Here is a 13,165-nt window from a genome sequence, read left to right as displayed (position 1 = left end):
ATCTTACCATGGAATCTAAATTGCTCTTCAAATCAACCAAACACAGATCACATCAGATTCTCTTCACGCTAGCTGGAAAACGTATTACGTCAATAACAAGATAACACAGACAAATATGCAGATTTATTTCTTTTTTCTTCATACACTTGTGTTGGAGCTGTGCTGGAGGTCATGCAGATGGTTGACCCCACTCCCAACAGCCCTCTTTACCACCATGCTGTCTGGCAATCCCAGTCCAGTTCTGCATCGTCTAAAACTGCTTCTCCCTGCAGGCTGCCAGGTTTGCTCTATCTTCCTTTTGCACTAAGGCTGTTTTTGCTGACGCTATCTTTTTATACTTTACTTTATATTGCACTTCTGCAAGTTAACTTATTGTTCATTACTTTCTTCTTTCTTTCATAGCTACCCGTGCATTCCCTGGTGCATTCTTGTAACCATCCTGTGCATCTGCTGCATAGAGTTGTGGAAAAGGTATTCAGATCATAGAGTAAAAGTAGCCAAACTGTGAATGCAGAACTGTCACTTCAAGTAAAGGTTTTGCATTCAATATCTTGCATTTCATCAGCAAAATGAAAGGCAAAAGCAAACTATTTGATATGCTTCTGGGTAACTAGTAAACAAGGGAAATGCTAATTACAGTTGATCCACAACGCCAGATAATAACTTTGTGAGAGCAGGTGTTATGTGAGCGATGTACAATTCCAAATTGAATAGATTTGGTTTGATTACAAATAGATATTTCCCTTGCATGAATCCACACTTCCTGCCAATCTAGGTCATCAATGGAGATGCCCAGGTTTCTCTCCCAGCTTGTTTACTACGTTGAGACATTAGAAATGAATTGAAATTTAGGTCCTTACAGACTCAAAGTCCACAAAGGACATTTGATAGGATTCAATATTGGGCCAAACTGAGATTGGGTCATATTTGAGCCAATCTGCTATCACCTGGAGGCAGACTGCCAGCTGATAGAAGTCCACATTTGGTACATCTAAGTCCCCATCAGAGCTTGCCGTTTGGAGATTTGCCATCTTCAGTCAGGGCTTTGCTCCAGGAACTCAGCCAACCTTCAAGCACCTTAACTGAACAAGAACATTGTCTGATAACAGAATATGGATCATTTGCAGGGTTGGGCAGGATGTTCTTTTTAATTGAGAGCAATCCTACACAGCTGGGAAAGAGATAAGGCGGCCCATCGATCTACATCTGCCTTGGCATCCAGAAGAGGATCCAGAAGAATAAGGAAATTGGTCTTAAACATCTGACCTTATGTGGGGGTTAAACACACTCCCAAGTACACAAAACAAGAGGAAGAACAATAGAATGGAAAGGACTCTGACAGGTTTGGGATAGATGTTAGAGACCCTAATGGCATGGCCTCAGATTTTGCTAAATTAATGTGTAGCCTGGAACCATGCCATGAAACAGAGGTGTGTGGTCTTCATACAAATATCAACACTCATGCACATAAAGAGTAATTCTATGCTCCTTCTCTCCAATGAGAATACCAGATATTACAGCATTCTGTTTCATGGCTTGGGCCAGTGGCTCAATAGCAACATCGAAGAGCATCAGGCTAAGAGGGTCGCTCAGTCTATTCCCATGATAACGGGGGAATTGCTAGATCTCAGCCCATTAGTCAGAACTGCTGGAATTGGAGTATTGTAAAGAACCCTGACCCAATCGGCAACGTTATTGCCCAGGCCAGATTCCCCCAGTGTATAAAACAAATAAGACCACACAACCTGGTCGAATGCTTTCTTAGCATGAAGAAAAAGCACAAGGGCAGGGTCCTCATAACCCTGAGATAGATGAATGATATTAAGGAGCCTTTTCATATTATCATAGGAGTTCTTACCCCTTAATAAAACCAGTCTGGTTGTCCCTAATAATGTTAGATAGCACTCTTTCTAAATGCATGGCGAGTATATTTGAAAGCAATATTTGATCAGAGTAAAGGACAGGTCACTTTCATTTAAAGGGTAAGAGAGATATTGGCCTCCGTGGATGACTAAAGTAGGACCCCATTTTCAAATGAATGATTAAACAAAACCAAACATAGAACAATACTCTAACAGAATATTGTTAAACTCCTTATAAAACTTATACCCAAATCCATCTTGACCTGGGGCCCTCCCCGATGGCATAGATTCCAAGGCAAGCATTGCTTCCTCTCTTGTGATTGGGGCATTTAATTGCAGTTTTTGACCTTCTGCAGCCTTAGGAAGTCTCAGGTCTGAGAAAAAATAAATGCGAAGGGGTTAGGTCATTGCCAGGCTGTTCTGACTTGTAGATACTGGAATCAAATGATCTGACACCATTGGAATCCACTGGAAAGGAGTTCTCGGAAACAGCGACAAATCAGCAGAGTATTCAGTGCAGCACATGTGGCTGTCAGTTTCTTGAGTGAGTTTGGGTTCAGGCTTGATATAATGTTTCTCCAGGTTGGCTAATCTAGAATCAAGGAGCTTGTGCTGTTCAATCCTTTGAAAGTCTCTTAGATACTACAAAAGACATGATCAACCCCCCGATAGTAAGCTTTACACATCTCCCAAAGGATAGAGATAGAGAGATTGTCTGTAGATAGTGAGTCAATTGAATAAAACATCTTGAATTTTGAAGTAAAGCAGGAAATTAAATTATTATCTTAGAGAAGAGATGATTGAAGTCCTCAGTGCCTTGAAAGAAAGAAAGTAGAACATGTATATGGGGGCATGGTAAAATAAGATGATAGAACCTACTGTATATGGTGCATCAAAGGACCAAAAGCATTTTGATAAAGTATTGAAAAGGTTAGGAATTCAAGTACTTTTATGGGAAGCAGAAAAAAGTCAACTCTGAGTCTAATCAGTATGAGTGGGAGAAAAACTAATACTGTAGTAAGTGGCTTTCAATGCACCGATGTTTTCAGGATAAACAAGTAATTAGAACCAAGAGGCATAGCTCTAGCCAAAACATTGTCCATCACTTGACCCTCTGTATGTCTACTCTTATATTGTGCTGCATTCATTATTTCTAGTTTCACAGTGTGTGCTTGTTGGTTGAATACTGTCTATTGTCTTGTGACTCAGTGTAGGTCTTTTATGTGGCACTAAGAGCAAAGAGATTTGTAATTTTGTTCCATTTTGTACTTTATCTTGTAAGGGAGTGACAATTACCTTAATGCATTAACAGGTTTTTTTTTCTTTTTTTAGCCACTCGGGGCAGTGGAAATAAGCTGTTAACACAAAATAAACCTTACAAGTTAAACTTGTTGCCAAACCAGCACATGTGGAGTAGTATTTATGGTGACCTGGAGCATGTAAGTCTATTATTATCTCCTCTTTCAGCTTTGTTTTAGTCTCAGCTGTGCTCACAAACCAGCTGCTAACTTTTCTCTGTCTGGTGTTTGGTGCTGAGCAGGTAGTATTCAGTGGGTTTATCAGAACTTTAAGTTGAAATCATGACACTGATAAGAGCAGTGAGAGTAAACTTGAAGATAACATCTGCCAAAACAACAAGTTCAGTGGCACTGAGGGGAACTGCAGAGTTGGGCGATGATCCTCTTTTACATTATGCATAGTCATTCGAGCCGTTATTCATATAAAATGTTGATCTTAGTAGTGTTAACTAAAAGAATAGAAATTCTATATCCATCATCTTGTACAGTGAAAGTAGATCAAATAAACTTTAGCCTGCTACAGTGATTTTAAATTCATGATTTGACAAAACACACTGCTTTTCAACATGATGTGTCTGTCAAAATAATTTCTTCCTAACATGAGGCAGGCCAGTTGGACCAGTCGGACCAGTTAGCCTCTGCAGGCCTGACACTCCTAGACAGTGCAGTCTTTGTTCTTTAAGAAGAGGATAGCCCTATCCTGTTTATTCCAAGAAAGGTTTTCAACACGCAACCTTCTTGAACCATCCTGTTGACATATTGACATACTGTTATGTGTCAATATGCACAGTAGCACAGTGCATATTGACTCTTATGGACACAGTATGACATACAGTACACACACTTCCATGCATATCACAACAGAAAGTTCTATAAAACATGAATAGTTAAATATTCTATATGAGACATCAAGACCCAATTTGAGTCATTTTCTCCTCCTCCACGCTCTGCAGCCAGTTGCCTTCTGATCATAAACATTTCTTCTTTTTTTTTTACGCGCAGAAAGAATATCGATCGAGTTCCTGGATTGATGACACTTCAAAGAAAAAGTCGTGCACGGAGTAAAGTGCAAAAAAACTTTTCGAGACGGGGGAATTTCTTCACGATGTTAAGATCCTAAAAGCTGAGAGCTACTTTCAGTTTCTCACTTTGTGCCTCAGACTACACAGGCAACTACATATACGTGCATGTATTCTATAAATCTGAATACAGACCTTAAATACAGTAAAGTTACAGGTGTGGGAAGAAACACTCTGGATTATAAATGTATGGATTGTTTTTATCAATTGCCACACCGGTGAATCAGAAGACTAAAACATGTTTAATAGACAGGAAGTGAACAGAAATGAGAGGGATACAGAGAGAGTGGTTGTAATGGTGGGGGAACTAGAAAGAGTACGCCATGAATAAATAATATAAAGAAAGTGTACAGATGTCACTTTGATCGTAATAATAAACTTAACCATCTGCACCCACGATTCGCTTTTGATTTGTTGCAATCAGAATGCTCTTAAGAACTTGTGTCTGTGGTGCACATCAGTCAGCACATGAAAGCCACTTCAGAAAGAGGAGCAGGTTGGATTTCATTCGCTCTCTGATATTCTAATGTCTTCCTGGGCGACCCTCTGAACTCGGCGCGGCCCCTCTCTTTCACTTCTCGCGGCGGTTTTAAAAAAAAAAAGGCTTCAGTCAAAGCCGTCTCATCAGCTGGATGTTTGATACTGTGGAAAATGCGCGAGACAAAAGGTGTCAGGATGTGAACACGTAGGAGTGCGGAAACACTGAGGAAAAAATAAATTTAAAAAAGAGGCACCGGTGGATGTCTGAGATATGTGTGCTTGTTTTCTCTCAAGGGGATAAACCCAGATTTATGGAGCTGAAACAAACGGACACATGGAGGAAAAAAACCAACAAAACATGTTAAATATTCACAGCTCCTTCTTTTTTTTCATCAACTGAAAACCTCACGCCTATCAAAAGGTGTGTTTGGTTTATATTTATCATCAAAGAAAATCATATTCATTTCAGCACTACAAACACGGCTACAAATAAACTCAGCTGGTGACGGTGAGATTAGAAAATTGAGTTTTTCTTTTTTTCTATGCAAAGTTTTTATTTCTCCTTTGAGCTTTTATCCTGCAAGCTGTTGACAAAACTGAGGACTAAATCAGAGCCGATCATTTGTATTTATGTATTCTATAAAGCCAGATGTTTGTACCTGGAGTGACAGCTGTCAAATTCACTCGCGTGCTCTCAGTTAGAAGACTCGGGGAACAGCGCTTTGAGCGAGTGAGCTAAATAAACATGCCACAGCCAGTACTTTAGATATGCCGGCATCATCGTGATCGTGATGTGAGCAGAGAGGATCTGAGTTGCAGAAATGATTGTTTTGTGTGTACAGTTTCTCAGTGATACTCTCCCCTAAAGTTCTGCTTTTGGCTAGAAACACAAACTTATTAATTCTGGGCTTTAGGGAAGTCTGTCTAATATTGTTAGTGTAAATCGATATTATAATATTAATATATGTTCTTAATGCAGAGCTGTCAAACGCATCTAAACTACTCTGGGATCTGTCAAAGACACAATGAGACACCTGATAATGTTCCAAAAATAGAGGAATAACCAGGTTTCTTTTTAATACAAATTGTTATATGCTCATATATTATACATATATCCCTCCTGGGTACTGTTGCGATTATTTTTTATGTTAAAATCCAATCTGCGTAAAATGAACAATACACGTATAATTATGAAAATCTGAAATCATTAAATTTGTCTTTGTGCTGCTAAAATTGCTTCATTACCCCTGTGTGTCTTGGTATCATTTGCTCATCATCTCCGTGACTGATTTCAGTCTAAAAATGGATGCTTCAGTAACTATGCAGCGATTCATTAGGGGTAAAAAAAAAGGTTATAGTGAAAGGTAGGAGAAAAAAGGTATTATCTCCTAGCATTACAGGTTTTAACCCCTAATCCTGAAGTAATTTTAAGAGACAGTCGTGACGGGTGAAGATGAAGCTGTGAATTAAAACTTGAAAGGTCCTTGTACTCGGTGACACATCCGGACTTTTTGACTTCCCTCCTCCTCGACGAGCGGACTAATTAACTGGTCTCCCGCCGCCTCGTCTCTCTCCCTGTGAAAGTCAAGAGTTTGATAGACAGTCCGAGAAAAGATAAATTCTTTAGTGTTCGACCGCAAAAAAAGCCTGTCCACTACAGTAGAGAGATGTTCAGCCATTCTGCGAGACTCAAAGTTGTTTATAGCCAGCTATGAGAATCCCTGAGTGGTATATCCCAAGATGCTCGAAAATATATTGTCCTTGATTGTGTATCCATCTACTTGGGTTGCTTCTTAACGACAAAGCAGCTTTTATTGCTCCTTGGAGGACATTCGGAAGGATTGATTACTTTCCTAACACTGGGCAATCCAGACTATAGAAGCCATAATCATTTCTCTCCTGACCTTTTGCATTAGGTCTACTCTTCCATCCTTTTTGGCGTACATTCAAGGGAAACAAGCGCGTTAATTTAAAATGACAGTGAAATGGTAACATGTACTCTTACAGCACCAAAACTGACAGACACATTATCTACAATTTTCTCTGTATAATGATGGAGCGTCTACTTTCTTTCCTAGCTCGTCCATCTTTTGGTACAACCTCTTAAGACCCATCCATTTCATACTGGCTCTAATTAAGCCTCTGCAGGAGCTACCTGTTCTCCGTTTTCATCTTTCAAAAAGAAAAAAAAAAACAGACTCCCTAATGATTCCATTCATTTTTCAGACACCGCCCTCTGTAGCCACCTTTACAGCTTCTTGCTCAGGGGTTCAATCCTTAACATGACAAGAATTAAAGAGCTCTATCTCCATTATCCTCTTTATCCCTTTTAATAGTTCCTCTTGGCTAGGTAGAAAGAAAACATACTAAAGGCTGGCATTAAAACTGCCAAATATCACTTCACTTCAGTGGATTAGCTTGAGAGGAGAGTAAATCTGTGCAAATCTGTCGAGTAGGGATCAACTTTGGTGAAGTTGGACAAAAGTGTGCTGTAATAGCAAACAGCCAGGGCCAACCTTTTGAGAGAAGTACCAAATGTGGGAAGGTATGGTAGCATATTAGTCATGTTGCAACATTTAGTTTTTATTTAACCAGAAATCAGAAAATCGTTCACAAAAGAGGTATGTTGTCATGGATTTTGTGTTTTTGGACATTTGGGGTTTAGGGGTTTTGGAGGTTGAAGTGTTATGTGTTTGGAGTGTGTTTCATATATTGCCTGTCCTCTGGTTGTAGTGTTTTTAATAAAATCTGAGTCCTGGCTGACCTTTTCAAAAGACAGCAGGTTATGTGAGATTGTTAAGTTTGTGCTGGATGTGCCTACTGGGTTTTCTAGGTTTTTCGGTTTTCCCTCCTGTGGTTCCGTGCTTGTTTTTCCTTCCTCTGCTCATCAACACACCTGCCATGTATCAGCCTCGTCAGCCCTGCCTGATCCCTGGGCCGGTCACCTGTTCCCCATTCCCTCGTTAGTTCAGAGTGTATTTTAGCCCTGGTTTTCAGTTCAGTCTTCCTGGACCATTAGTTCGGTTTTGCTGTGTGGTCTGTTCCTGGGTAGTTTGATAAATACACTCTTCAGTTCCTTTTGCCTGCCATGTCCTGCATTTGGGTCAATCTGCTCATAACACATAGAATTCATATGACTAGATGTTCAACAACTAGCTCTGTGAGTAGCAGATGGGTGGTTCTACATGAAGCCAAGGCTAAAAAATGTAAATGAGGGGCTGAAAAGCTCTGAGAAAAAAAGTTAAAAGCACGAAACAGAGGCTTTATATAACTAGTTAATGCGTTCAGCAGCAGCAGCAGCAGCAGCTTTGCAGACAATAGCCAGAGAGGAAGAACCAGCAGAGAGGATTCGGGGCTACGGCCCAGTGAAGACACCAGGCGAGGTTTTACAGCACTAGGGAGAGACCAACAGGGATAAACTAATGTACTGTAGATTTGGTTAGCAGGATTATGTTATTTTTTACACAGTGGTTCATTAGAATTTCCAATATGCTAACTCACCAGTGTACTCCAAATATTTTGTCTGTCTGGCTCAGACCTCCCACAACATTGTTACACACGGATTAAATGAATGAAAAAAGACAGAAATTAATTTGGAGCTGTATTTTTTGTTGTACTGTACTGTTTCAATTCCAGTGTTTCATTAGTGGAACATTGGTGGAACATAAGAAACACAAATTAAACTGCAATTAATAATCATTACCATTCTCACACGTTTTGTTGATGCTACTACAACCCTGGAATATAAAAGATAAGCACCCAGTATACTGAAAGGGAGAGATCTCGGAGATATGGTCTAACTAGCACAGTTACAAACACTGGACTGTGGAGATTTGAGCCATATTGCCAAAATGACCAAATCAGCATGCAATCTGTTGCAATCCAACTGTGGACAGCCAGTAGGAAATGGCCTGATTGCTCTGCTCTAAAAAGGGAAGCTGTTTTCTATTCATCATGGTAATGCATATGTAAATTACACAGTTCCACTCTATGTAAATAAGAGTATCTCCACACATTTGGATGAAAAGCCAAGCAGATTGCATTCCATCTTTTTAAGTGAGTTGATTCATTCATTGTTTACTCACTTATTCCTGTTACGGCTGTTGAGGCACATCAACCAAATGATTGCTATGCATATATAATGTTTCAAAAGTTTGATGAGTGAACTTTCTTTTTCCATGCATTTTCAATTGTTTATTGCAAGCTATTATGTTGCTTTGTTGCTCAGTTCAAAACAGTAATGACCTGATAGCAGTCATTACTGTTTATGGTACATCACAATGCACTTACAGTAAAGCAGTAGTTTATGTTTCCTCAAATTAAAAACCTCCCATCACTTCTTTCCATCTCTGCCAGGAATAAGTTCAACTTGCACTTACCAGGTCTGCTCAGCTTCCCTGCTGGGCCAGTCCAGGCGACACATGTGTCCGACAGTACCGTTAGTCTTGGGGAAAGTCTTGATGGCGCTGAACACTGGGTAGGGCACCATGATTAGCAGCGACACCACCCAGGTGGCAGTGATGACGCGGTAGGCATGGGATCGGGTCTGCCACGACCGGGACTTCAGCGGGTTACAGATGGCGCTGTATCTCTCGATGGCAATGGCGACGAGGCTGAAGGTGGAGATACTGACAGAGATCCCTATAGGAAAGAAAAGACATGATGACACAAAGTTAAAATGCTGGTTGATGCAGAGATAAGAAAAACAGCTGGTTGGTGGTTCAACTGGTCTCCGTCAGTCCCAAGCAAGATATCTCAACAACTATTGGTTAGACTGCCATGACTTTGGTACTGACATTTATGGTTCCCATGGTCTACATGGTGCCACCCTTGCCAAAAATGTCACCTTTAATCCATCACCCAAGTTAAGGAAAACCAACAATAGCTTTTACCACATCTGACATCTCCTGTACTCTCTTGGTCCTCTGTTGACACTGTGTCTACAAGATCAGCCACAGCCTAGCAGGTCACAGGACCGGGTTAGGGTTAGGGTCTGGACCTCCTTAATCTTCATAGTCAAAGACATTAACAATGTCCACAACTCTCAAACATTGTGGTTTTTCATTCATTTTTATCTCGCCTAAACAACACCACTGCTTCATTACACAAACTGAACAGCCAATCCCTTCATCCAACTAGGGATTTGTAGAATATTGATTAGCTGCTGCATTAAGCTGACTAAACTCTTTCACAAACACCATTACAAAAGACACAGTAGAGAATGTGCGTCACGCACTAACACCACAAATACAGATAGAAGTATTTACTAAAAAGATTACCGGACTGAACACACCCTTACAAAACAAGAACCTCACAGTTCATCTTGGATCCATTAGTCAAATAAACTATTACATCACAGACATGTCAGTCACACTACAGTAAGAAGGCTAACAAACATGTCTGATTAATAGTCAAAGCATATTTTGGGATATCCTTGTCTTCTGTCTTCTCAATGGAACACTAGAACCTCTATATCTAAGGACACTGTCTCTATAGGGTTCAACAACTAGTTAAATTCCGACAGAGACAATCCAAGGCCAAGTTGTATTTGCATGTATGAATATGCATAATGTGCAGAGGGTAGCAGGCTCAATTAGTGCATCCATAGCCTGTGTTCTAAGAGCGAGGTGGGACAAATAAACATACATACATGCATGTCTCCGGCAGCTGCAAAGGAGACAGACAGAATAAATTCACCACACTGATCCTCTGTCACTACAAGAAGCAACAACCTCAATCCACCATTTCACTGTCACATATTAATCCCCATTTATTGTTCCTTCATGACAGTAGAACATATCCTGTCTAAACCAAAGCTTCGTATTATCATTCAAGGGAGGAAGTCATTATGCATACTCCTATGAGCACGGTGCAGATTCAATTTACAGGAACCGTATTAAGTGTTTGAGTGGCGAACTACGGCTTGGTTGAAAATCATCTATCCTCTACGGGGATCGGCCTTAGGGGATATTTTTTTCCTGCCCACCAATGATAAAATCTTTGTTATCGAAAGCTGAAAGATTAAGGATTTCGAGCGTATTGTCAACTGCCCAACAAAGGCATGGATTGCAACCTGTAGAAGAAAGAGAATAGTGTGGATATTTGGTGTAGGATTTGATGCTGTGTCTGATAGAACCAGGGAACGGCTTTATCTTATTCTGGGCGCTAACAGAACAAAGGATCTGACTTGTTGAGATACTCAAGAACAAAGAGAACATCATCGTCACAAAAAAGACTTTTGAATGCCTTTTATGCTCAGTGAGCAGTTGGAGAGGCTTGTGCTGTGCATTATTAAAATTGTTTCAGCTTGGCGAGAAGGGTAATTTTTTTTTGATTGCTGCCACACTGACATAAAACTTGACAGGACACTACATCAAACCAAACCGATGAGCTCTTGTCACACTGATGGAGAGAAAAGGTTACGCATTGTAACTCAAGTTCTATGTTTACTGCAAGAGCCATCAGATTGGGCTTATTGGCTTGGAAATATGTATTTCCCTGCTCAGAAAATCAGGAAGCGTAGGATGACTTGTTGGGTTCAACCAGTGATCCTAGAGCTAGAGTTACAATTCTTGTTTTTGTCACAAAAACTTGACTCTCTATAGGCTCGGTGTGCAAAGCCTACCAATGACCTTGTTGCATGACTCACTTCTGATTGGCTGTTGACCGCTTTACACTGCCGGTCAACAAGAATAGCCCCCTACAGTTCCAGCTAAGCAGAAAGAAGTGGGTGGCACAGTCAACACATGCAGATCTTAACGGTTCACCGGCGCTGTAAGAGTCTCACACGATAAGTCTCTCACACCCACACGTCTCTATCAAGTGCAGACACAGAGAAAGACCAAAACACAAGGGTGGTGGTGGTGGTGGTGGTGGGGGGGTTCTATTGTTGATGCTTGAAGGCGGTCATGCCCAGTCGCAGCGCCCGGCTCGCACTCACTGTGGAAATGAATAAGGCAGAAATGTAGAAATTGTGCGTTTTTTTCTCTCTTTTCCTGCTTCACTGACATGCCGAGGAGGAGGAATAATGGAAAGGAATGTTAAAAATGAACATGTGTGTCACTTTGCAAAGTGCTTTACAAAGCAAGTAGACATACAGTACAGCAGGATTCGAAGACAAAAGTCATTATAAAGACAGCTGTAAAAACCACTGTTGGTAAAATAAATAATAAAAAACATAAAAGAAACACTGTTCAAAGACTTTGCCTAGAATTAAGTCTTCAGATGTGATTTTAAAAAATGACAATTAATTTCAAAGGAGGTTCTTTTTGGCAATGAGGCCATGCTTCAGGAACACAAATGAAAGAATGACATACTCATCTTTAACCAACCAGCATTAAAACTGCATGAGAATCCGGCCTAAGCTGCCTTTTTATACAGTAGGGCCAATCGCAATACAGTTGAACCGGCTCATTATACTCTGCAGAACACCTATTTATATGCAATTTTTCAGTGCATGGCTACATGGAGATGACTTGTTCAGCCTATGTAGATCCATTAGAGTGTGAGGCCTGTGTGAAATAGAGAGAGGTTTTCAAGTGAGTGATATTTTCAAAACCTACACTTATACAGACTGTCAGCGAGCTGCCTGCATTCATACTGACAGGAAGTGCACTTTCAGGTGATGTATAGCACTGATACTCCAGTGAGGTGAATTGATGACACAGTTGCAGTCACACAGAGATCTCAAACAAATTCACAACAGATTGTTGTCCAGGAGCAACACCAGGCCAGGCATTTTAGTCGAAGCCCACTTGACCATATGTTTTATTACAGCTAGAGGAAGCCAGCACTGATCCAAGATCAGCACTACTGGAAGACCAATTTGAATAGCCTCTAAAGAAGAGTTATGTAACTAAATGTTTATTATTTATTCAAGCAGCAAAGCTTGGTGTATTAAAACACACTTCCAAATCAACGGTGGTAGCTGTATATAAATGATGCCCCCTCCCATGCATTAATACAGTGTGTGAATTAAGGCAGCACAGTTGCATTTTTCCTCTCTATATGAATTTTAACTTGTGAATATCTCTGCTTCATGAACACTGGAATACATAAACCTCACTTTTGAACCTCACTTTTATTTTATATATATTATTTAAATATCAGGTCAGCCAGGATAACTGCTGTTGACATTGCTTCATATATATCTTTAAACAGAGTAGACAGTTTTCTATTCCACGTATATCTCATGTGTCTCAGTTATTGCTTTTGAAAGTCCATCCTGGCTGAGTTTTAGACAGTTTTGCTGATCAAAGGCTCACTTCCTGACACTTGGCGGTATCGAGAGGCTAATATTAGAGGAGAAGAGATTGTACTGTGATTCCGGACAGGGTGCAGCCAAGATAATTACCAGACAACTAACCAACCAAATGCTTCCATTTTCCCCTGTGCTCTATCTCCTCTTCTCGGGATGAACAAGCTCTAATCCTTTTTCTTGTTCATT

General features: G+C 40.4%; 1 protein-coding gene across 1 annotated transcript in view; it reads right to left on the bottom strand.

Moving 5' to 3' along the window:
• cckbra (cholecystokinin B receptor a) overlaps positions 1 to 13,165 on the bottom strand; it is a 31,582-nt gene that overhangs the window by 1,564 nt on the left and 16,853 nt on the right. Inside the window, exon 3 of the mRNA XM_062414665.1 lies at positions 9,099 to 9,360. Within this exon, the coding sequence (XP_062270649.1) occupies positions 9,099 to 9,360 (262 nt within the window). The remainder of the gene's footprint in view (positions 1 to 9,098; positions 9,361 to 13,165) is intronic.

The sequence above is a fragment of the Scomber scombrus genome, chromosome 24 (genome assembly GCF_963691925.1).
Source record: "Scomber scombrus chromosome 24, fScoSco1.1, whole genome shotgun sequence".
Taxonomy (NCBI): domain Eukaryota; kingdom Metazoa; phylum Chordata; class Actinopteri; order Scombriformes; family Scombridae; genus Scomber; species Scomber scombrus.
The sequence above is the reverse complement of the archived record's forward strand: the minus strand, read 5'-3'. Positions and strand labels throughout refer to the sequence as shown.